General features: G+C 31.7%; 1 protein-coding gene across 4 annotated transcripts in view; it reads right to left on the bottom strand.

Moving 5' to 3' along the window:
• LOC126744949 (nucleoprotein TPR) overlaps positions 1-25,103 on the bottom strand; it is a 122,276-nt gene that overhangs the window by 66,553 nt on the left and 30,620 nt on the right. For all 4 annotated transcript variants that reach the window (XM_050452566.1, XM_050452584.1, XM_050452593.1 and 1 more), the window contains 2 exons: positions 10,934-11,126; positions 2,218-6,174 (listed from right to left, as the gene is read on the bottom strand). In XM_050452566.1, the coding sequence (XP_050308523.1) occupies positions 2,218-6,174; positions 10,934-11,126 (4,150 nt within the window). The remainder of the gene's footprint in view (positions 1-2,217; positions 6,175-10,933; positions 11,127-25,103) is intronic.

Genomic DNA, 25,103 nt, shown 5'->3' with positions numbered 1-25,103 from the left:
TTTTTTCCAGATATAAGCAACAGTTTTATTGCTCATTCCCATTTCCTCTCCAACACTTCTAGTGAACCGTGTCGAATCAAGTTCTAGGGTACTGCAAACCATTTCTTCCCACCGTTCTATATCCTGGACCACTTCAACAGGTGGTTCTTGACGTTTTGTGTGGCATTTTTTACAATCTTGAGGACAAAAGATGTCTCAAAATTTGTAACCACATTTAAAACCGTTTTTGCACAAGGAATCGGTCTATTCTCAAATGTGACTTAAAAACAAATCTCTACATTGTACTGCCGAATTGCCTCCATAAAACCATTTAATTAGTTGAACTCTTTCGGAAGGGGTATAAACAGCCATAGTGAAAAAAACACGAAAATAACGCTCAAAAATTATTAATCCAACGTGCAGTAACACAGCAAAGTGAGGTCGGCTGACTCCCGGTTCAAAAAATAAAAACGAAAAATTCCGCCGCCTGCAAGCCGCAACCAAGCGGTGTTTCCATTATTTTGGGTAATACGTAGCTCACGATAACACGATCTGTATATTTTCAATCGTAGATTAGGTAATAATGAAAAACTAGAATTATACTTTAATTTAAGCTAGTATACAGAAAATCAGCTGTAAGAAATTTTACTTTATGAAAGAAAAATGTTGAACAAGTATGGGAAGTTTGTATTATGTATGAAAGTTATTTCATGTCCTTATTATGATCTTCGCTTTTGTTTTTGTTATTTTTAGATAGAGAGTGTCCATTTTAAGTAATACATTGCTCTCTCCATATTAGTAAAATTTAAAAAAATGTAGAATTTTTAGTTTAAATTTGAACTACTCAATGTGTTTTAGCAACAGCAACAGATTTGCCAATTTACCTATTGTTTCATATTTTTGAAAATTTCATTATTTTCATTTTAATTTTTCTTTCTATATTCTATTTTTAAACCACTGAACTTTTTTTATATTTTAAATAATTTTTCGTCCATTTTAAAATAGTGTATATAACTTTTTTTTAATTATATTATGTTTTACATCAATATAGGTATTTCTTTAATCTAACTTTGATCATTTTTTTTTTGCTTAAAGCATACCTTAATCATAAAAATGTGTAGTTAAAGTAGAAAAAGTGTGTAATGGTTCAATTTCGAATTTTCAGAAAAAAGCAAGAAGGTGATGTTGACATATAAAATAAAAATATACGGCGGTGGATCGGATACTAAATTATAAGCTAAATAATTCAGGATACTGAATTTTTTAGATACTAAAATAAAAAAAAAATTGAAAGGTTCGTAGGATGGATCGTTAAATTAACATTTTAAAAAGAGCAGAATTATATTTAAAGCAAACAGATCCAATTTCAAATGACAATTTAGACATTTAATCCTTATCTGTTGATTGTGAAAAATGTATGATAATTTTACGGGTGCTTTAAAATAAAGATTTTAATCTACCTAAATTGCTATAATGTGTTTGGTCTTAAAGCCAGAAGCAACAAAATGGTTCAAAGTAAAATTTACTTAACGATATTTCTTCCTTACCAGTAGACTGAACAGCAATTGTGCTATTATCTTAAAAAAATATATAGTTATGACAACATACACAAATTTACTAATAATATACATATATCTTTTAAACCTAGACTGTTTAAACTGTTTTAACAGTATCTTATTGTCTCGTTTCCCTATTGCATTTTTTCTTCAAGTCTTTATATTTAATTCCTGTTTTTTATTGTTTACATAATTTTCCTACAAATCGATATATACCGTAAAGGGTCGTTATTCATTTTGTAATAAACCGCATAATAAAAAAAATTACGTAAAACTTTTTTTTAATTGTAAAAAATCTTTTTAAATGTGTTTTCATTCCCAGTAGTTTTGCTCAAATCGGTTGAAATCAAATATTATTGACGGAATAATGTTTTGTTGAAAAATCCCTCAAAGTAGTTATGAATTGAAAATTACTATAACATTAAAAATCCAGGTCTGTATTCTTTTATGTAGATTTATAGAAGTTTAAAATATGATATTAATTTCTAATTTAACTGACCCCGTAACTTCCATCATTATCGAGAAATTGTGGTATTACTTAAAACAGAAAGCTCGTATCGGATAATCACTGAAATTGATTGCACCAAGAATGTTTCTTGCAAATAAAGAGAATAATTCAAATAATAGTACGAAAAGAACACATACAAATTATTTAAAAAAATAGTGAAACATATAAACTAACCTGGAATAGGTTTAATATCTGCCGTAGGCCTCTCGGTGGAAGACTTATCGCTCGATGCAGAACTCGTGCTAGGCTTAGAACCTTGTTGTTGTCCTAACTTTCTCTCCAACTGACTGATAGTCTGCTTCAATGCCTCAATTTCTGACGTGTACTCCGTCTTCTCTTGCTGCAATTTCTCTTCCAAATCGGATTTTTCTTGACGCAAAACAATTACCTGTTCTTCCAGCTCAGTATTTCCCATCTCACCATCGGCGACAGACGGTTCCCTGCTACCTCCCGATTTTTCCGCTTTGCCAAGTTCTTCTTTCAAACTTGTGTTCTGTTCTGTCAGACTCATAATTCGTTCTTTGGCATTTTTGAACAAAGTCTTAAATTTCTCTTCTTTTTCCTGACTGGCTTGCTTTAAACTTTCAACTTCTTTCTTAAGTGTTTCGATTTGATCTTGGCTACTGGTCACTTGCTGATTCAGATCTTCAATCGATTCTTTATGAGAAGTTTCGAGCTGATTAACTTTTTCCTCATGTTCAGCTCTCTGCTGCTCAAGTAATTTATTCTGCTTTTCGGTGCTCTCAGTTTGCTCGCTCTGGCTTTGCTCATTTGCTTGCCTCAATGACTCGATATCCTTAATCTGACCTTCACATTGCGTTTTATACTTTTTGGCAATCTTCTTGACTTGGGCCAGATTATTTCTGAGTTCTGATATAGCAACATCTTTCGCCGCAATATCTTCTGTGAGAACCCGGACCTCTTCGGTCAGCTTGGCATTATTCTGATTCTGTTGCTCCAATTGTTCTGTTATTTGAGTAAGTTCACTCTGGAGGCGCGCCACTTGTTCCTTGAGTTTTCCGTTTTCTTCAGACTGGGCATTATTTTGCGCACGTAAGGATTTCAACTGGTCTTCTAACTTTTGAACAGATTGCTTAAGGTTGTTATTTTCGTCAGTCAGTTTGGCGGTATTGCCACGTTCAACTGTTAGTAATTTAGCCAGGGTTTCACGCTCGCCTTGCAATTTCTTCCAGTCTTCAGGACTAGTTCGGTTTGTTTTTTCGATTAGCTGATTAGCACGTTGTCTCCATCTTGTGCATTCAGCTCTCAGGGAAATATTTTCTGTTTGCATTTGATCTGCCTTCGCCATCAAATCGATGTTCCTATCTTGCAGTGGAGCCAAGTCGGTTTCCAGTTTGTCAGCTCTGTTTCTTAATTCAGTAATAACTCCCAATAACTCATCGCGTTCCTGCCTCAAGATGCGATTACTGTCTGTAATAGCATTAAGAGTTTCCAATTTGCGTAAAATTTCCGCATGCTTGGCCGCAGACAAATTGGTTACTTCAGTCTTTTGCCTTTCGGCTTCAATTTGCACTTTGGCCTCTTGCAGCTGCTGCGATACCACTTCAAATTGCGACTTTAATCTGACGTGCTCGGCCTCAATGATATCGGCTTTACCGATGGCCATATCTTTTTCTTGTCGCAAGTATTTTATAATTTTCAATAGCTGTTCACTACCTTTCATTTCATCTTCAATTAAGGACTGGTTCAAAGATGTCTCTGCTAAGCTGGTATTCTGAGAGCTCTTGTTTAAATTATCTGAAGAGACTTTAGTTTGAAGAATTGTTAAAGTGTTATTGATTTCTTGGATCTGGTCCAGCAATAGGCTATTTTGATTGTTAAGGTTCTCGAGTCTTTCTTGTAGTTTTTCTCTATCTTCGTTCAATAAGCGTTGCTGTGCCTCAGCACTTTCGGCATTTTCCTTAAGGGCGAATACGGCACGGTCTCGTTCTGCTTCTAAATTCTTCACTTGTGAGACTGCGGCTTCCAATTCGGCCTTCACATCGACCAGAGCTTGGAGATCTGCTGAATGCAAAGTGATTTCTCTTGCGTACTTATTTTCCGCGGCTTTCAGTTGCTCATTTAAATTCTTAATGTCACTGATGGCGTTTTCTAGCTGCTCTCTGGCGGCACGCAGGTCCAACGACTTAACGTTAAGTTCTTCTTGTAATTTTTGCGACTTGTTCTTGATACTTGAATTGGCGATATCTTGATCGTCCATTTGAATGGACAATTCGCCTTCTAGTTCGGCGCATTTGTCTTGTAACTCCCGGACGCACTGCTTTTGGCGTTCAATCTCGTTCAAGTATCCCTGTTCCTTGTCCAGAACTTCTTTGAGTTGCTTCTCTGAATTTTGCGCTATGTCGAAATATTCTTCCGAAGCAGTTTTTGTGTTTTTCAATCGGGTTTTTAGGGAGTTGATTTCTGCTTGAGCGTCGGCTAGCTGTTGTTCCAGTTCTCTCAATTTACGGCCATCATCGCTCGAGTCGGGGATGTTGAACACACTACTCTTCAATTTCATTGATAGGTCTTCGATGTAAGTTGTTTTATTCATAAGTTCTTCTCTCAATTCTGCCACTTCTTTGCGTAATTTGTCAGACGCCTGCTTCTCCTCTTCCATTCTTTCTTGAGCTTGTTTAGTTTGCTTGTTGAGGTGAGTGGAAAGCTCTCTGAAGTGCGCCTGCTCTTCACCCAAACGTCTGCGTAACGAAGAACACTCTAAGTATGCTTCATCTAGTTTAGCTTCAAGCCTCAATTTGCTCTCAGCATTATTGCGATCCAAAGTGGCTTTAATCAACTCCACATTGCTCTGAATAACGCTTTGCTGTTGCACATTCTCTTTAAGCATGTCCATTTCCCTAACGAGTCTCCTCTCAACGTCCTTAAGAACCGCGTTTTCTTTTTCCAAATTGGCCATTTTGATTTCCAGTTCTGAGGCCCTGGTCTGGCTTTCAATCGCCTGATCTTTTAAGTAATCAGCCATTTGCTCGTGCTTAATAATAGACTCACTAGAGATTTGATTTTTCTTCTCTAGCGCGGTTATTTGTTTCTTAAACACTTCCACGTTGTTCTGCAACACTCGGATTCTTTCCTCGTTAAGTTCCGCGCGAGATGTCAGCTTAGTATTTTGAACCACTAAATCTTTAGCTTCATTTCTTAAAGTTTTCAGTTGTTCCAGTAACATCTTCTCGTGCTCTAATCGCTCTTTGCGGTAAGTTTCGTACTCTTCTTTTAGCTGATCTACCAGTTTTTTATGTTTGTCCACTTGCAACTGCAACTCCTGTACTTTTTCATCGGAGTGCATATTGAGCTCCCCATCTGAACTTTTTTTAGACGCGTCCCCGCTCTCTGGATCATTAAAAGTTTCTGACGGCATAGGCATATCTCCGGCTCCTTTCATAGCTTGAGTGTAAAGGTTTTTGTACATTTCCCGTTGGTTGCGTAAAGAAGCCATCATCTTGGTCTGCTGTTCGCGTTCTTGCAGTAATTCGCTCTGCTGATTTCTTAGTTCTTCGAGTTTTCGCTGCAAATTCGCCACGGCTGACGGATCGAACGATTCGACTTCCTCTTGCCTCTCGGTTAATTCCCGGACGATAGCAAGCAGCTTTTGATTGGTTGCTTGAAGTTCGGAAATGTCATTGAAAGTCACCAGGCGTTTCGAAATTATTTCTGCCGAGCTTACACTGTCACTCATATCATTATCAGTAGACGCCGATGAAGATCCGACCCGTGAATGTTCAATTTCTTGTAACAGATGGACTACCTGTCGTGAAAGATCAGCGATTTCTTTTTTCATTTTTTGGTTCTCGCGTGCTACTTGGCCCTCCATACGTTTATTAACGGAGTTCGCTTCGCGTAATTCTGTTAGTTCGGTAAGCAATGCATCATTTGACTCTTTAAGGGTTTCTATAGCATCCAAAGCGTCGCTGTATTCTTGGCGTAGCTGTTTTATTAGCGGTCCTTTCTCTTCTATTTCCCTGACAATGCTGGAAATGTAGTTGTTCAGTCTTGCACATTCCTCTTCTTTGGAGGCCAGCTGGTCATTCACCGAGACATAACGGGAATAAACTTCTGTATAAGTCATTCCTGTATGTGTGGTTCTAGTCATTGACGCTACCGATGATGATAAGCCTGTAAAAATGTACATTTTTTTTACGATGTGTCCCAAATTCGATGCTTACTATTGGGATCTCTGAAACGGTAAGATTTAAGAAATAGGTTTAATTCCGCAAGTTTTGCGCATATGTTGTTTACACAAAATGCTGTTGTTTACAAAAAACTAATGTCCGCAGATATGTGAGAAAAACTGCAAATGCTAAGTTTAGGAACAATTTTTATTTTTTTCATGTCCTCCATTTAAAAATAATTTACACACTTACATTGTCATGTTTTCTCGGCTAAAACAGCGCTTTTAAAGTTTTGATTCGCTTTTTTTAAATCATTTTCATATTGAATTTTTACGTAGACTATTAAGATTTTTAATTCTGATTTCAACGAATAAGATACTTTACTAAAATGTAACGTAAAATTTATATCAAATTGATCTGTTAAACTCTATTAAATCATTTATTGCTGTAATAACATTAATTTTAAACTTAGAATGTACATTACTAAAATACTTATTTAAAGTACACCCCGCTGATAGTGAGGAGATGCGCGAAATAAATGAAGATGCGACCAAGACGGAATACCATCGAGAGTTTAAACAACGAATGTACACTTCGAGTAAAAAGTATTAAACAAACACAGGACTAATAATACCATTAGACTCAGTATCAATTCTTCAGAGGGCAAGCTACCATCGGAGAGCTATATTGTAAGCAATTAAAGATAGGATTGTTTAACAAAAAAAGGCTCATGTCATGTCACTCGATGATTCTATAGAAAAAGAGGGCATAATATTCAGAAAACTAATATTGCAACTCTGAGAAATAAATAGTCCAAAAAATTATACACATTATAAAATTTCATCCTTAAAAGCTTAAAATAGTTAGTAGAATCGTGAATTTCGAAAAGGACTCAACTCGGATTTTGATCAAATTTGACTTTTCCGCAAATTTTTCAGGTTCAATAGTAGGCCAACATTTTATGAAGGAAAAGGGCTCATATCTGATTTTGTTCTTACAAATACGAACTCGTGGTTTTAAAACAAAATTTCGAAAAGGACTCATCTCGCTGAGATGGGTCCTTTTTGTAATGCATTGCGACGCGTTTAGTAAATGAAGCGAACCAAAAAGGGGATTTCTTATGTTTATAAGACGTAAATTTTATTGGAGTATAGGCATCGTAAAGTTTGCTTGTTTCAGTCGCTTTACGAGAGTTGCTTGGTGTACGTCAAGTTTGTCATTTGAATTAGTAAACAATCACATATTTTGGGTACTGTTTTGTTCAACGTTACTAGTTTTTTTCTAAACAATGAGTGAGTCTAGTAGTTCGGACGAGGCAGATACAGGAGTAGAGAAAAAGAAGCGAGGAGTAAGAAATAGTGAAATGTATACAAATGTAATTATCAAAAAAGCCAAAATTAAGGGAGTTGCACACACAAACCACGTGGGTAAAAATATTCCTTGTAGGAAATCTGGGCCTACTTGTAGGTAAGTGTATACCTATGTTCTATTACATAATTAAAAAATAATAGGAGATGTGGATAGAGGTAGATAAATAATGTTATTTATTTAGTAGGTAGATATTATATTCAAAGTATAATATATACAAAAATGGTTTTGTGAAAAAATAGTTTTATCTTTGTAGGTGTATTCGAAAATGTTTCGATCTTTCCGATGATGCCAAAAAAGCAATATTGAATCGTATAAATGGTTTTAATACCAAAGATGAACAGGACATATATATTCAAGTATTGATGGAGGCGTTCCCTGTGAAGGATACTTCTAAACGTCAAGAAGATAAAATTAGTAAGCCAAAGAGTTACTGTTATAAGTATTTTATCGAAGTAGATGGAAATAGAAAAGAAGTATGTAAAGTAGTCTTTCTTAACTTGCATGGTGTTACCGACAAGAGAATAAAGAGAATTCGACTACTAAAAATTGCAAATAAAAGACCCCACGATATGCGAGGAAAATCTGCCGGGTCTAGAAGCAATGTAATACCCGCAGAAACATGTGCTTTAATTCACAACTTTATCGATTCAATTCCTGTTAAAGAAATTTACTATTCAAATAACATTGTAAAAAAATACTTATCATCTGTTTTGAATGTGACAATATTGCATGAGAGATTTTCGGCAAAATATCCAGAAAACAAAGTAAATTATGAGTTTTTTAGAAATTATTTCAATGTAAATATTGATTTGGCATGTGGTAGGCCACAAATTGATGTGTGCTCAAAATGTGAAGAAATTGGCGTTAAGCTGAAGAATCCCCATTTAAACGATAATGCCAAGAGGGTCGCCAGTGCGGAGCTAATCATACATAAGCGTTGGGCATCGAAGTTTTTTAATAAAGCCAAAGCTATTACAGAAAAATGTAACGAGAACGGCAGTACCATTTTCGGATTGTCTTTCGATTATATGCAGAATCTACCACTGCCAGTACTTCCAGTCCAAGAAGTGTTCTATTACCGCCAACTTTGGGTATACGAATTCTGCGTATATAATATGAAATCGGGGAAGGCAACTTTGTATTCCTATCACGAGGGCCAAGCGTTGAAGGGACCAAACGAAGTAGCTTCATTTTTTAAATGACTTTATATGTAAAAATGTTCCTGAAAATATTACAGAATTACATTTATTCTGCGACGGATGTCCTGGGCAAAATAAAAATAATACCATAATAAAATATCTTATCGCTTTGTCACATACTCGAAATTTAAAAGTTTTTCTTTATTTTCCCCTTATTTAAGAGGTCATTCCTTTAATGACTGATGTGATAGAGATTTTGCAACCATAAAGCGTAACATTAGAAGAGAAGATCGTCTATTTACTCATAACATTTAGCAGTATACGGATTTAATACTCAGTAGCACTAAAACAGACAAATTTTGTGTAAAAACGATAACTTATACCGATATCATTGATTTCAAGGCATGGTGCAAAGTACGCTTTAAAGCAAAACCGTTATCAGAAAGATGCTATGGAAAAAAAGTTGCTAAAGAAAACAAAGTATCTTTTCAAGTTTCAACTTTTTATGAATTTAACTTTAATCCAGAAAAGCCTAGAGAAGTTTTATGCCGCCCCTTCATTGACAGCGAAATTAATACTGAAACTTTTAGCCTTTCAAAAACTAAAGGTATTTGTGCTAATCTTCCTACTTTTGAAGACTTTCCATGCTACTCCTCAAAACTGCCAATAAATAACTTAAAAATGGCTGACTTGAAAAAGTTGAGGCAGTATATACCGCAGAATATGAAGACTTTTACGATAGTATTTTGAGCTGACCGACTACTGACAGAGAAGCAGGAGCTGACATCGAACAAGACTTTTAGCAGAGTTACTTTTTTTTGTTATTATTTTCCAAATAAATTAACAAAAAAAAGTTTTGATCTTTAAGGATTTTTTTAAATTTTTTGTATCTTTCTTTAAAAAATAAAGTTGAAGTTTCTTTATTAATGTTCTTTTGATTATATAACCTCTCAAGTGGTGCTTAAATTTCAAAAACGGCTCATCTCGGAAAATTCTAAAGTCCATTTTCTCCATGTATACTTATTTGAAAAGAAAAAAATTTGGCAAGGTTAAGATGTCAAACAAAGGTTGTGACTATTAGGAAAATTCATATTTTCGTAGTTCAAATCTGTCAGAAGCAATTAAGTTTTTAGCTTTTCCTGGAAAATTACGTTTTTGCGAGATAAGACCTTTTCGAAATTCACGATTCAGTTCAAAAGTTAAATGAAAATGATTTTGCAAAAAGATTGGAATTTCGCTGTGAGTTTCTGCAAAAAACTCAAGATGTTTTTATGTAAAAAATTGCTACTGATAAAACTTTTTCGCCAACTACGCAGTGTTTAACATATATATTATTATTGGACAAACGTCAAAAGAAAATCTGACTCAATGTTCGGTATGAGATTATAGATAAACTACCGAAGTCATACATCTAATTTAAATACTACTAAGAAAATAGATAGACAACTACTTGGGTTCGAACATTAAATTGTAAATAGTAAATACTAATGCATGACACCATTCTGATGATTATTGAACATTTTAATCCAGAATAGTTGGCACATATTATGGCCTGTTCTTTCCTCTGACGTTTCACCTTTGGGCCTTTATTTGTGGGGTGCAGCGAAAAATGCAATGTATGATTTTGATCCACCTGAAAGGTTGAGGTTTGCAGAGAATTTAAAAGCAGGTGTGAAAAATTTATAGAGCAAAATGAGGGACATTTCCAGCAACACACATAAATAATATTACTACATTAATAACAGTTCATAAGAGGCAGATTGCATATGTCACCAATTTGGTGAAAAAAAAATCTTTGTTTTACTTCTTTTTCCGTGAGCATTAAAGTTATACCATATACTTTTTTTAAAAAGGGCACACAGTACTTTGAAATTAATTGTGCTAAAATAAATCAATTAGTGACAAATTGATTGCCTACTAAAAAAATGCTTTTTTAGTTGCATATAAGATTTATAAGCTATTAAAATCAGAATTATCAATTAGTAATCCTAAATCATATTCTTCTAGATAAAAAAAAATCTAATACGGCGACCATAAAAAAATAAAAACACCATTATGTACCGTGAAAAAAATAGCAATCTAAATGACCAATTTACTTTAAAATATTCTTCAATTTTTCAAGCAGTATTTTCTCGAGAAATTTTCTGTATTTAACCAACCTCGTAAGTCGTATCTTATCTGAGATCCAAATGGCGAGCATCGAATTTGGGACATACTGAATAATTGAGCTTGTAAAAACTTGAGAGATCCTACCTTCCATGTGTCGACCTAATGAATCGTCTTTAAATTGTTCAAGAACCTGGTTGGCCGTTTCAAGTTCCTTTTTAAGCATGGCAATACAGTCGTTTTTCTTGGCGATAATTTCTTCATTCATTAATTCAGATTCTTTGAGTTTCGTTTCAAGTTCTCCGTATTTTTCAGTTGACTCAGCTAGTAGTTCTTGAACCTATTTATAAAAGATAGATATGTCTTTATTTTTTACTCTGTGAAGCAGCACATGATTTGCCTAACCAACAGTAAAAATGAATATATAGAAACACAAAATATACAGGGTGGTCCGGTTTCGATGGCGGAAAATTAAATGGCCGACGGAGAACGAAAAAATAATAAGTTTGTTATCATAAAAAATATTCGAAAAATTATTCGTTAAAAAATTACAGGGTGTCAAACTTCTAATTAAAAAAATATTTTTTTTTTAATTTTTCTTAAACCACTGTAGATATTTTAATGAAATTTGGCACGTTTAGACAGTTAATCAAGACGCATCTTTTTGTGCAAAAATTATTAGTTTTATTTACCAGTGACGTGTGTGCGGGCCGATCTTCATACAATTTTAATTAAAAAAATGATGCGCCACTGTTTTTTTTTTAATTTCTTGTTTTTATAAAATCCTTGTTTAATTTAAAATAAAAAACATCTCTTTACTTTTTGTCGCACGACACACCGTTTGCGAGTAAAAATGCTGATTTATAAAAACACATAAGAAGATAACGCATTTAATTCGTTTAAAAACAATAACAATATAAAAACAATTAATAATTAAAGAAGTTGTTCAAAATGCAGCCCACCGACCTCAATACATTTTCTACACCGAGTTATTAAGCAGTTTATTGCAGCCAGTATCACAAAATTTTGATTTTACATGTCATTACATGCTTTCTGAATTCTTAAGATTAATTCTTCTCTGTTAAATACGAGATTAGCGTAAACTTTATCCTTAATGTTTCCCCAAACGTAAAAATCTAGTGGATTAAGATCCGGTGAACTGGGTGGCCAGGGTATTGGTCCAATACCATTTTGATCATTAATATCATTCCTCCCTAGCCAGCCAATCCACCTTCGAGGGTAATTATTATTAAGCCAGTTTCTTACACCTATTCCAAAGTGTGGGGGGACTCCATCCAGTTGTATCCAACTTTCATGTCTCAAATTAATGGGTAAATCCTCAATGTAGTCCGGCAGACCATTATTTAAAAACTCCAGAAATAGTTGTGAGTTTAGCCTTGGAGGTAGGAAATGCGGACCACAAACATTATCACGAATAACGCCCAACCAAACATTAACGGAAAATTAATTTTGAAACGATCTTGGCCGAACTGCATGAGGCTTCTGTTGCGCCCAAACATGAATGTTATGAAAATGTATCACTCCGCGTCTTATCTTGTGTAAAAAGTCGGGATTTTCCTCTGTTGAGTTTAAAAGCCACTGACAAAATCTTACTCTCTTTTTAGCATCACCAAGGTGTAAACCCTGAACAGGCTGTAGGTGATATGCATGCCTGTGGTCAGCGTGTAAGATTCGCAATATTTCAGATTTGTAGTTGTTGAGCTGCCTTGCGAGAGCTCGGCCTTGGATTATTATCAAAAGTGCGCAGTACACGATTTTCATTATTATTTCTCTGGTTTCGGCATATCTGGTTCATTATTACCACGTAGACCAAAGTTCCTAAAATTTTGATTAAAATAAAATTAAAATTTGATGTGTTCTAATGAACACGCGAGCATCTGGAATTCTTCTATTTGGATACCGTCTTCGATATTCACGAACTGCGGCTTCCGCATTTCCATCACAAAAATGAATATCAGCGTATTCATTACTTGAAAAACGCATTTTTCACAATACTTTTAACAACACTATTAACAATAGCAAAATTAATAAGTTAACCAACGCAATAATTTAACTTACTTAAATAATTAACTATCATAATAAAATACAAACAAATCGCCTTTTGTTTTATGCATGCATTGCCTTCTTGCCGGCATTATTATATTCATTATTTATTTGAATTTCGGAATCCAGATTCTTGTGTCTTTTTCAGAACCCAACAGAATAATTTAGTCTTTAATTAAATTTAGTATTTTCATATTTTTTGTTTAATAAAAAAAAATCAGCATTTATAAAAATTTATTTTTTTACTCGCAAACAGTGTGTCGTACGACAAAAAGCAAAGAGATGTTTTTTATTTTATATTAAACAAGGATTTCATAAAAAAAAAGAAATTAAAAAAAAAACAGTGGCGCATCATTTTTTTAATTAAAATTTATTAAATTTGTAAGAAGATCCGCCCGCACACACGCCACTGGTGAATAAAATTAATAATTTTTGCACAGAAAGATGCGTCTTGATTAACTGTCTAAAGGTGCCAAATTTTATTAAAATATCTAAAGTGGTTTAAGAAAAATAAAAAAAAAATGATTTTTTTAATTGGAATTTTGACACCCTGTAATTTTTTAACGAATCATTTTTCGAATATTATTTATATTAGCAAACTTATTATTTTTTCGTTCTCCTTCGGCCATTTAATTTTCCGCCATCGAAACCGGACCACCCTGTATATTGAAACAAAAATAATTCCATAATTAAATAAAATCTTAGGGATATCTATCTATACAGGGTGTCCCAAAAATCAACAAGCTGAAAACAGGAAATAGACCAGGTGCTCGGGTACTTGCGTAGATAGAGCGGGGTAGAAGAATAGCCTGGTGCCATGTTCACCCAATTTAAATAAATTTACCTACTTTATAGCGAACAATAATTAATAAAAGGTGAGAAATTAAAATTAAGAAAAAGTGTACACTAATCCAATTTAAGACGTCGTATAAGAAATGGAGGCATACAATTTGAATATTAGTTGCGACTTAAGTAAAGTTTTATTTCATTTATTTTGATTGTACAATTATTAACTTAGCTTAGAGTAGCGGCGTACATTTGACTATGTACTTGAAAAAACCCTATTGAACCAATAATCTAGCAAGTATCTTACCATTTTAAAATCTAGATTAGATACGCCAACTTTTTAAATCATTTGCTGAACAGTGAAGTAATTTTCTTTTCCAGAACACTTAGTTAAGTTGAGAAATAATTATCAAAAGAGACATAATTTTTAACACAAGTTGAGCTAAAATCTGATAATTTCTTTAAAATGTGAACAGTTGTGTTTGAATTTAGTTTTGTAATTTATCGAGAAGTTATTCAGGGTTACATTTCAAAAAAAATTTTTTAAGAAATTCAAAACTTTGTAACCACAAGATGAACAGAGGGTATCAGTTTTTTTTCGTTTTTTTTTTAATTCCTATAATTTTAAAATTACCTAAGGATAGATTTTGTTAAATCACTGAGTACCTGGCCTATTGCTCGTCTATTGCTCACCCTGTATATCCTTATACAGGGTGTCCCACTTAGGGTTAGCCACCCCTCTAAAATTTTTGTTTCTTGACCAATTTTCAAAAACTTTTTTTTGTTGGATAGATGGTCAAAAATGGCACTTATGAGCCAAGTTCGACATTTAGAGAAAGCAGGTCATGGCCTACTGTATTCAAGTTTGAAGTGCGAAAAATCGAGAAGTAGTATTAGCGATATTTATTTTTGAAAAATGGTACTGGATTATTGTTCAGGACCACTTAAAACATAAGTGTACCAAATTTGGTTATGATAATATACATGTTGAAATAAATTGGAGTCAAATTTTTAAAAGGCGCAATAACATTCTTAATCAAATACGAATATTTTTTAAATTTTTGGCTAATTGGCATGCGTCTTGAGAACACAAAGGTTGGAAATATCCTTCAATAAACAACAATCGATCATATTATCATACTATTTTGGGCTTTACAATAATACAACTTCATTTATAAATTTTTTAGTTTTATTTCATTGTTAGGTTGCAATTCACACTTCACTAGTTACTTAATAACGTAATGTAGGCTAAGCAGCAAAAACTGAAAATAATTACCTTAAGGAATTACCTAACACCAAAGATAATAATTCTACTAGTATTTTATCTTTGCTAACACTCAAATTTAAAAATTAATGCCACAAAATTAAATATTAGTTCCTTCTTCCTTCAATATGTCCTCCATTAATTCTTATACATTTTTCTATGTGTCTTCTGTTGTTTACTACCACCCTTCTTAACTGTACCCTGCTTATTTCATTACACTCTTGTCTAATGCGCTCACAAAGATCATGTAGAGTTTGCGGTCTTGATTTGTACACTTTGTTTTTAAGGGTTCCCCAAAGAAAAAAATCTAAGGGAGAAAGGTCGGGGGAACGTGCTGGCCACTGAATTAATGGACTGTTTCGTCCTATCCATCGATTCAGATAATTCTGATTTAGCCAATTCCGCACTACCACTGCATTTTGGATAGGCGCACCGTCAAATTGTATGTGTAAGTTTCTTGTTTCGGCTAACCTTTCAGGAATCGAAGAAAATTAAGTCCATTTAGATTTTCATTAAAGAAAAACGGCCCGATTATACGTTCGTTCAAGATACCGCATCATACGTTAATTTTCTGCGAATACTGCCTTTTACATTGTATCACCCAATGGGGATTTACGTTACTCCACATTCTAATATTTTAAGATGACACAATGCCGTTTGTAGTAAATGTTGCCTCATCGGTGTATAAAATATTTTTCAAAAATGTAGGGTTAGCCAAACACGCAATCATTGGTCTATATTTTTTTAAGGTACAATGAATGATACTGAAGAGAGGGTGACTCAAAAAGTCACGAGGCAAAAATCTTTTAATATTCTAAAGGCTTCTTGTTATTTTTCTTTAAACACCTCCCTATGCAATTTTTGGAAATATTTAAGTGTTTGTATTTGGATGTTTTTACCGGGATGTCTCCTGTTAAATTCCGCCGCAGTTTCACGAAATGTTCTTTCTAACCCCATGGTCAACTAGCCGCACTACTTCAACTCTTTCGTTTAAATTATAATCACCCATAATTGTTCAACAAGCAGTCAAAATGAACTAAATGCATGAAAACTTTGACAAACTGTCAGGAACATTTTCTTTCATAGCATACTTGGGTAAAATTCCCACAAAATAATTTTTAACCAGACACAATCATATCTTTGGTATTTAACAAACAAACTCATAAAAAAAACAAACAAATTGAGCCCGAAATAGTATGATAAAATGATCGATTGTTGTTTATTGAAGGATATTTCCAACCTTTGTGTTCTCAAGACGCATGCCAATTAGCCAAAAATTTTAACAATATTCGTATTTGATTAAGAATGTTATTGCGCCTTTTAAAAATTTGACTCCAATTTATTTCAACACCCTGTATACTATCATAACCAAATTTGGTACACTTATGTTTTAAGTGGTCCTGAACAATAATCCAGTACCATTTTTCAAAAATAAATATCGCTAATACTACTTCTCGATTTTTCGCACTTCAAACTTGAATACAGTAGGTCGAAAATGTCGAACTTGGCTCATAAGTGCCATTTTTGACCATCGATCCAACAAAAAAAAGTTTTTCAAAATTGTTCAAAAAACAAAAATTTTAGAGGGGTGACTAACACTTAAGTGGGACACACTGTATATTATGAAATGTCCTGTCCCATCAAAATTTAAAGTATTAATTATGAAAACGCACTTAATACTTTTTTCCGTACATTAATATTTCCGGAGTCCTAATGTAGTTCCGAGAGATTTTTTCCTAAATAAATCAGAGCAAAATTCAACAAAATTAATGAATATGCAATAATTTAGTGTTCCTATAGGACAAAAATAAATCAACAAATATTTATTTCAGACTTTCACTTAATTGATGAGTATGTTAAAAGGGTTACATAGTGTTTAGTTATCTAACAAAAAATAACAGTTTGGATGGCTTGTGGCACTCCTGTGAGAACTAAAGCAAAATATTAATTAAGCAGAATATTAAAAGATTTTTTCCTCGTGACTTTTTGAGTCACGGCTCTTCAGTATCATTCATTGTACCTTAAAAAAATATAGACCAATGATGAAAGAAATCTAGAACGGTTTGCTAGCTGGATTAAAGAAATTGCCAAAGAAAAGGCATCTTTAGCATCAACACGTCATGGTGGTAACCTAAGAGCAGCATTGTTTCACCTGGAGAAATGTCAATCAAGACCTGAGCACATGGACATACAGCTCTTTAAAAAGTTTCCACAAAACATAACAGAACTTAAAATCATATGAAATTGAAATAACAAAGTTCTTGATTCACAAGGCATTTTTGTAAAAGACTGAGTTTTTGGAATTTGGGTAACTGCAAATAAGAGATGGGTCGCTATTTAAATTATTTGTTTCATAGTTGTGGATGTAATACGAATATCTCTGCACAATTTTAAAATTTTTTATTCATGGATAAGTCTTGTGTTTTAATCTATTGTAAAATCTGTATTGTTATGACGAATTCATAATGAGTTACTTATTATATTGGGTGTTACGTCACTTATAGCAAAAATCAATTTAGAAATTTTTCTCACACGCTCAAAAATTGAAAAGAAGAAGAAAATAGACTTATTCACGTATTTAAAAGAAATATGAACTCAAATCTGTAATGACACCGTTCGATATACTTAATTTAATTTAAGTTCAATAAGTTTTAAATGCAATAATTTACTTGAGATATAATAGATTTTTTATATACCTAGGAGCTGAGGTTCAATCTATTAATCTCTGAGCTCGTTTCTTCTTTTCAATATCCTACCTAACTATTTTATGAATATTAAAATTAAAGAACGAAAAAAACAACAAGAAGACCTATTTTTTAAAAAAAACCTAATTTGAACCAATGTTTCGGTAGTTATATCTACTACCGTTATCAAGGTAATTAAAGTAAAATTAAATTAAGTTAAAAATAAAACATACCTATCTTGTAAATTTTCAGCTATGTAGTATCATCAAAATTTCTTCCTAATTCGAAAATACTTTAAATACTTTTTTTATATGATTTGACGGTTTATTAATAGTTTGACAAACTATTTTGAAAGATAAACATTTCAAGGGTTACTTCTTTAAAATTAAAGGGGTGTGATCGTAATGTAAATTAATAATGAAAATATATGAATATCAAATATTTTAAATCATTAATTAATTTTGAGAATACCCTGATCTACCTCTCTCTTTATGCATGCATGTTGTGTAATTTTGGATTTTCATAAAATTAAAAATCAATTTTCAGAAAATAATTGTTTTTTATGTAAGATTTATGTTCATTAATTCTTTTTGGTAATGATCTACAGGTTTCACCTATGTAAAATTTACCACAAGTACAAGGAATTTTATAGATTACATTTTTATTAAATTAATTTTCATTGAAAGATTTAGTTTTTGTTAATAAGTATCGTAATGTGTTCTTTAATTTAAAAATAGTTCTTATATTAAATTTTTTAGCAATTCTTTTCATATTATCAGAAAAACCTGGAATAAATGGTAAAATAAGATTTGTCGTAAAAATTGGTTGATTCAATTTTATACGTGGATTATCAAAATCTTTAAAGCAATTTTCCAAAAACTCTTTGGGATAATTATTTTGTATTAAGACATTTTTAATAAAATCTTTTTTAGTTGTTAAATATTGATTATTACAAATAATGTGTGCCCGATCATATAAACTTTTTACCACTCCTCTTTTTACCATTATTGGATGATTAGAATTAAAATTAAGATATCTATTAGTATGAGTTTGTTTACGGTAAATTCTAGTTTCAAAATTTTGTAAATCTTTTTTAATTAAAATATCAAGAAAAGGAAGCTGACCATCAGCCTCCTTTTCAAGAGTAAATCTTATAGTAGATTCTTTGTAGTTAATGTAATTTAAAAAATTTATAAGATCTATTTCGTTATGGTGATATATTGAAAAAATATCATCAAGATATCGCCACCATATTTTATTTAGGCTTTTTATCAAATGTATTAGTAATTTCAGATTCAAAATTTTCCATAAGTATATTACTTAAAATTGATAAAAGGGGAGAACCCATAGCCATACCAAAGTTTTGTTGATCAAATTCATTATTGTATTGGAAATAAGTAGTTTTTACACAATAGGTTGAAAGTTCTAATATTGTACTAACGCTTAGTGTTGTACGTTCTGCCAAATTATTATCATTCTATAATTTATTTTTAACAATATTTAAAGTTTTGTCAATAGGAACATTAGTAAAAAGACTTACAACATCAAAACTTACCAATAGATCATGAGGGGTAAAAGAAATTGTAAAAAGTTTTTCTAAAAAGTGTTGAGAATTTTTAATGTAAGAATCAGAATTATTAGTATATGGAGTTAAGATATTTAAAAGATATTTTGCAAGAAGATGAGTAGGTGAATTTATGATACTAACTATAGGTCTTAAAGGAACATTTATTTTATGTATTTTTGGTTAACCATAAAAATGTGGTGATTTACTATTATGTGGAGTCTATTTATATTTAAATCTATCAATATCAGAAAATTGGTTTTTATGCTTTTTAAGTAAATTATAAATTTGTCTTTCAATTTTTTCTGTAGGATCTTTAAATAATTTAGAATAATTACCATCATTATTTTCTTTAATTTATTTTCATAAGTGTTAATATTTAAAAGAACAGTAGCATTACCTTTATCTTTATTACTTTTATTTAGCTGGAAGTATTTTAATAATATTATCGGATTTAAGTGTCTTTAAAGCTTTTAATTCTAAAGAGTTGATATCTTGTTTAAATTTAATTGGTTTTTCAATTTTTATCTTTGTCCTAATTCTAAATTCATCTTGTTGATCCCTTGGTAAGTCTTTCATTGTGTTTTCTATAGCTGAAATGATATTTAATTTTGGTAGAATTTTTGAAGTAATTGAGACTTTCAGAAAGAACAAATTTCAGATAAGATCAGATAAAACTCTATCTGACAAATTAATAACAGTTTTATTTATAAAATCATTATTATTTGTGTTTAAAAGTTCTTGATTTATATTTTCATTATAAAGTAGATTTACTTTATTAATGTGAATTTGTTTTTGTTTTTGAAAATTATTTAAATAACTATTATTTATACAGAAACATATCGCTCAACGGCGGCAATAATGGCACATCTCAAAAATTGCCAAAATCGGACTAAACACTATATTAAAACTTGAAAAACACTATATTAAAAATGAATATTCTTTATTTTGTCAAGACCCGCATAAAATTAGTATTTTAGTTTTCCGCCAGATGGCAGAAGGGTCACTAAAGCATCATCTTAAATCATGCCTCCTAGCCACGGCAACAGTGGCACAATATTAGTATTCCATAAACCTTGCTAGGGAATCTATCGCTGTTAGCGGGCAATAGTGACACTTTTCTTGTTGTGCCAGTATAGTGCAAAATTATTAATTTTATTTTATATTTGTGTTAATGCAATAGTGACGCATTTTGAATTGTGCCAATATAGACCATACGCCTTATTTAATAATTTTAACCACATTTTTAATAATTTTATTTGATTTGTGCCAGTATAGAGCAAACATTTTTTGTGTTTTTTTTTTAAATTAAACAAGTAAATAATTCTGTTGGTTTTGTATTTTGTTTCGTCTCTGCTATAACAATAGTGTTTAATATGAGCAATTTGGAAGGCACCCGAGGCAAGAAAATGTTATCACTAGTAGTAGGTAAATTTTTTTAAATTATTTTTTTATTTATATTTTCCAATAATAAAATTTTAGGTTGGAGAAAGTTAGTGACAATGGAGGCGATTCTCAATGGAAAGTGTGTAATGCAAGTTCAGCTGTGAATTCCGATATTGACTATGAGATTTATGACTTTTAAACTTCAGGTAATAATATTCATATTGTTAAGCCTATTTTTTTATTTATCACCTATGTATGTAATCTTTCTGTAGTCTAATGGATACATTAGGGGTAACGTAACTAGTAAGATGTATTTTACTAAACTCTAGATTTTGTATTTTGAAGATAATAAAACCTTAGAGCAGCCCTTGGAGCAGCCGATGATCATAGATTACTTCGAAAAAGAACAGATAGATAGCACAAAAGATTGAGGTATCGTCATCAACAGAAAAAATACTGTGTGAAGAACCGGAGCCAAAAATATCTAATACAGTTTTCACAGACCTCACTAACTTAAATTCTGAAGGTTTAGGTTTTTTACCGAACAAGAAATTACTGTTATACTTCAAATTTCTTTGGGTATCACACAAATAAATACCTAATTAAAATTAATGAAATTTAAAAAGTCAGTTTACTCAAATATTTTACTTTTTGAGTTGTGCCACTATAGTTGCCAATGAGCGTTATTAAGTTATTTTTTAATTTTTGTATTTCATTATTTAAATTAATTTTATTATATCGATGAAATTGAATTCTTTCTCCTAATAACGCTTTACTTGCTCTTTCTAAGATTTTATGTGTTTTAATTTTTTTGTATGATGTGTGTAATTTTGGTATTAAATTAATAATTTTGCATTTATATAAAAATGTTATACTATTTTCACTGTGAGATAGTTTGATATACATTTTTTCTAAACATCTAAAAATATATGTAATACCCAATATAATAAGTAACTCATTAATGTATTGTATCAATCGAGTAATAAACTTTTTTTTATCCCTTTTATTCCTGACTTTACACAAGATAAGGATACAAAGTAGAATAATACAAAGAGACAGACTCGCTAGGTAGTAATTATTATCGATAAAACTAAATAGTGAGGACTGACATGTTAAAATGATATCAAAATCATCATTTAAAAATTCATTCAATATCATTCGAAAATTATATACATTTTACATAGTTTTTCTGCTTCAATGGAACGTCGAGAAAACATAATTTTTTATCGTCTAAGAACATTTCATTTCGACCTAAACCCAACTCCAACAACGCAGCAATACTCCATACAAACTGAGGTCATGAAAAAATACTTAATTTTACACCCTCAAAAATATATTGAGCAAAAATTTGAATTGGGTATATTAAGGAATCTTTGATAGTTAAATTTCATTTAGTTGGATTTTTTGTATTATTCCGTAGGGTGATATGTATCAAAGCAGTTTGACGTAAACTGTATTAAGCACTGTACAGAATTACATACTGGAATTTACAAAAAAAAAAAGATTTTAAAGCAGTACATGTCTTTTTATTTCTAAAAATAAAGAGTTGTGGTAATATGTCCACTATAATATCAAATAAGAAATTGGACAAATGAGCACATTAGAATACTCAAAAATAATATCAATGCTGGAGACTTGAAAATATTTTGCTTCAAAAAATTATATAAATACACTCATAGAAGTTAGGAATATTGCTAGTTATTAGACAAAAATAAACTATTATCTCAGGAATTGTTTTTTTAAAGAACTTTTCACCTGCAGCTAGCAATAATAAATTAATAATTCTTAGATATTTATGAGGTTTGGAATTTTTTTTCAGAATTCTTTCATTTTTATTCTCTTAACTGGAAAATTTGACAACAATTTTAACAAGTTCTTGTTCATCTAAGTGTAAGGCTCCTATATTTTTTATTACATCTCAGTATTTAGTTTCCTATTCTTTCAATTTGTACTATGCAACTAAATAGTTAGTAAGAATAATTGTAATAATTTACCTTCCATTTTTTAATTATTTTTCTATAATGTACACACATATCAGACAAAAGTAGAGCTACAAAGTTCAATTTTATTCATGTTTGAATAAAAAAATTATTGGGTTGTGATTTTTCGCTAAGCTTAATGTCACACTATCCTTACACTGAAAGTAATATTTCAGTACATTTTGGTGTACTTTTAATCATTTTAAGAACAGTAAACATTAATGATTATAAAAATTGATAAGAATGGGGGCGACAAAAGTAGAGCAACAAATTGTATTTAACAGTATTTTATTTTACTTTAGTTCAACAAAAAATATTTAACAACAAAAACATTTGAAAGTAATACATTAGTAATTGATAGAATACCCATTATTATTAATTACTTGCTGACAACGGCGCGGCATTGAAGCAATCAACTTCTGAATGACATTTTCGGGAAGACTTGTCCAAACCTCACTAATTTTATTTATTAAGGATTGTTTATTTGGAAACATTTGGGTACGAATACGACGTTCTACTTCTTCCCAGAGATTCTCAATGGGGTTAAGATCTGAGGATTGTGCTGGCCACTATAAAACGCGAACATTATTTTCCCGAAACCACTGTTGAACAACTTGTGAAGAATGTTTTGAATCATTGTCCTGTTGAAAAATAAAACGCAATGGCATTTCCCATTCTACATAAGGAAGCATAACATTATGCATGATATCCCTATAAACAAATCGGTCCATCGTTAATAAAGTCCATCATTAATAAAGTGCATAGGGCCTACCCCATTCCATGAAACTCCATAAAGCAACCCCATAAAAATACACTACCTTTACCATGCTTAATTGTAGGTGTTACGTATTTAGGATTAAACCTTGTATTAATTTGTCGCCTCACACGCCTCATTCCATCAGAATTGAATATTTTGTAGCGCGTTTCATCACTGAATAGAACTTTTTTCCAGTCATTGACGGTCCAGTTTAAATGCCGGCGTGCAAATGCCAACCTTGCTGCTCTATTTCTTATTGAAACTAACGGCTCATTAGCTGGACGTCTACTAAATAACTTTGCGTCTACTAACCTTCTTTGTACTGTTCGTATACCAACCGTAATTTCTGGAATTTCGGCAATAATTCGAGGTGCGGACTTCCAAGGATCATTTTGGGAAATCCTTTTGATGCGTCAGTCATTATGATGTTTTCCTTAGCCTTCCCGATTTTGGCAACTTCTCTAAATGTCCCCTCTCATTATACGATGATATTATTTTGGACACAGTGTACCGGGGTAACTCAAACTGTCTTGAAATATGGGCTTGTTTGTTACCTTCCATGAATCCATTCACAACTCTTTGCTTCAAGTCTTTTGAAATTGGAATTCCTCTCGGCATGAATAATCTTACACAGAAATGTTCAAAAAAACATAAAAATCACCTTACACAATTATTTTATCCCTTTACTTTTGCTAAAACCCTTCTTTTGAACAAATTATTTGAATGTTGCTTTACTTTTGACGCGTTACTATGAAGCATTTAAACTTAAACGTCAAAATAAAATCATTTGTTTTGATTGCGAAAATTTTTGTTGACATTGATAATCATAGCCTACTTTGGTTTAGTTTTAAAACTTAGTGGATTTGTATACATTATCATGCATTTATAATTTTAAAATCGGTATTTGTAAATATTTCTGGAAGTGTTGCTCTACTTTTGTCCGATAGTGTATATATAAAATGAATAAATATAGTAAGTAGTTAGTAAAGTACAGTTAGTAAATTCTCATTAGAAATCCGGAATTTAATTTGATAGCTAAATAACTTTTTCAGATCACAATTTTGATAGATCTTTAATAATGTATTACAAGTAATTTTAGTAATAATTGAAAAGTAAAAAAAGGGCTTCAAAAATTAGTTATGGGGTTGCCATCTAAGAATATTTTGGCAGATAGCTTGGAGGTGAAGTACTAAAATGATGGCAAATAAATCAGGTAAATTATTCCAGTCTTCTAAAAATTGCTTTATTTTATGATTTTATATACTTTAGATCTATTTAATTGTGCTATATGTGCTTAGTTACTATCAGATTTATGTATCTTTGTTACTATCATACAGGGTGTTCATTTGAAAACTTCCCACCACGGATTCATCAAAAACCACTGTTTAAAAAAAAAACGCCGAAATACGTCAAAAGGTTTGTCAAGGAGGACAACTTTCTAACCTAAAATTACTTCACCCCTTTTCACCCTCTGCCTCCCAGGGTCATCCCCTTAAAAATTTTAAATGGCAAGGGGTATCGAGTAATAGCTTGTTTAAAAGGTCTTTCGAAGTCTTTTATTTTGACGTTTGATTTTTTTAAAACGGTCCATTCGTTTTCGAGAAAATTAGAAAAATCTTTGTTTATCTTAATTTGTTCAGATAGAAAACAAAAAACATGAAAATATCAGTTTTTATTTCAATAAGTTAATTCGTTTATAATTTAAAACAGAAACTACCAACATAAACAGCAATTCCGAAGATTAAACGTGGAAAAAACTAAATAACAGCCTGATTTTTTTTCCGTATTCTTTTCATCAACACAGATATTTTTTTATAAGAATGCGTTTTTACT

The sequence above is a fragment of the Anthonomus grandis genome, chromosome 1 (genome assembly GCF_022605725.1).
Source record: "Anthonomus grandis grandis chromosome 1, icAntGran1.3, whole genome shotgun sequence".
NCBI lineage: Eukaryota > Metazoa > Arthropoda > Insecta > Coleoptera > Curculionidae > Anthonomus > Anthonomus grandis.
This window is presented reverse-complemented; position numbering and strand designations above follow the sequence as displayed.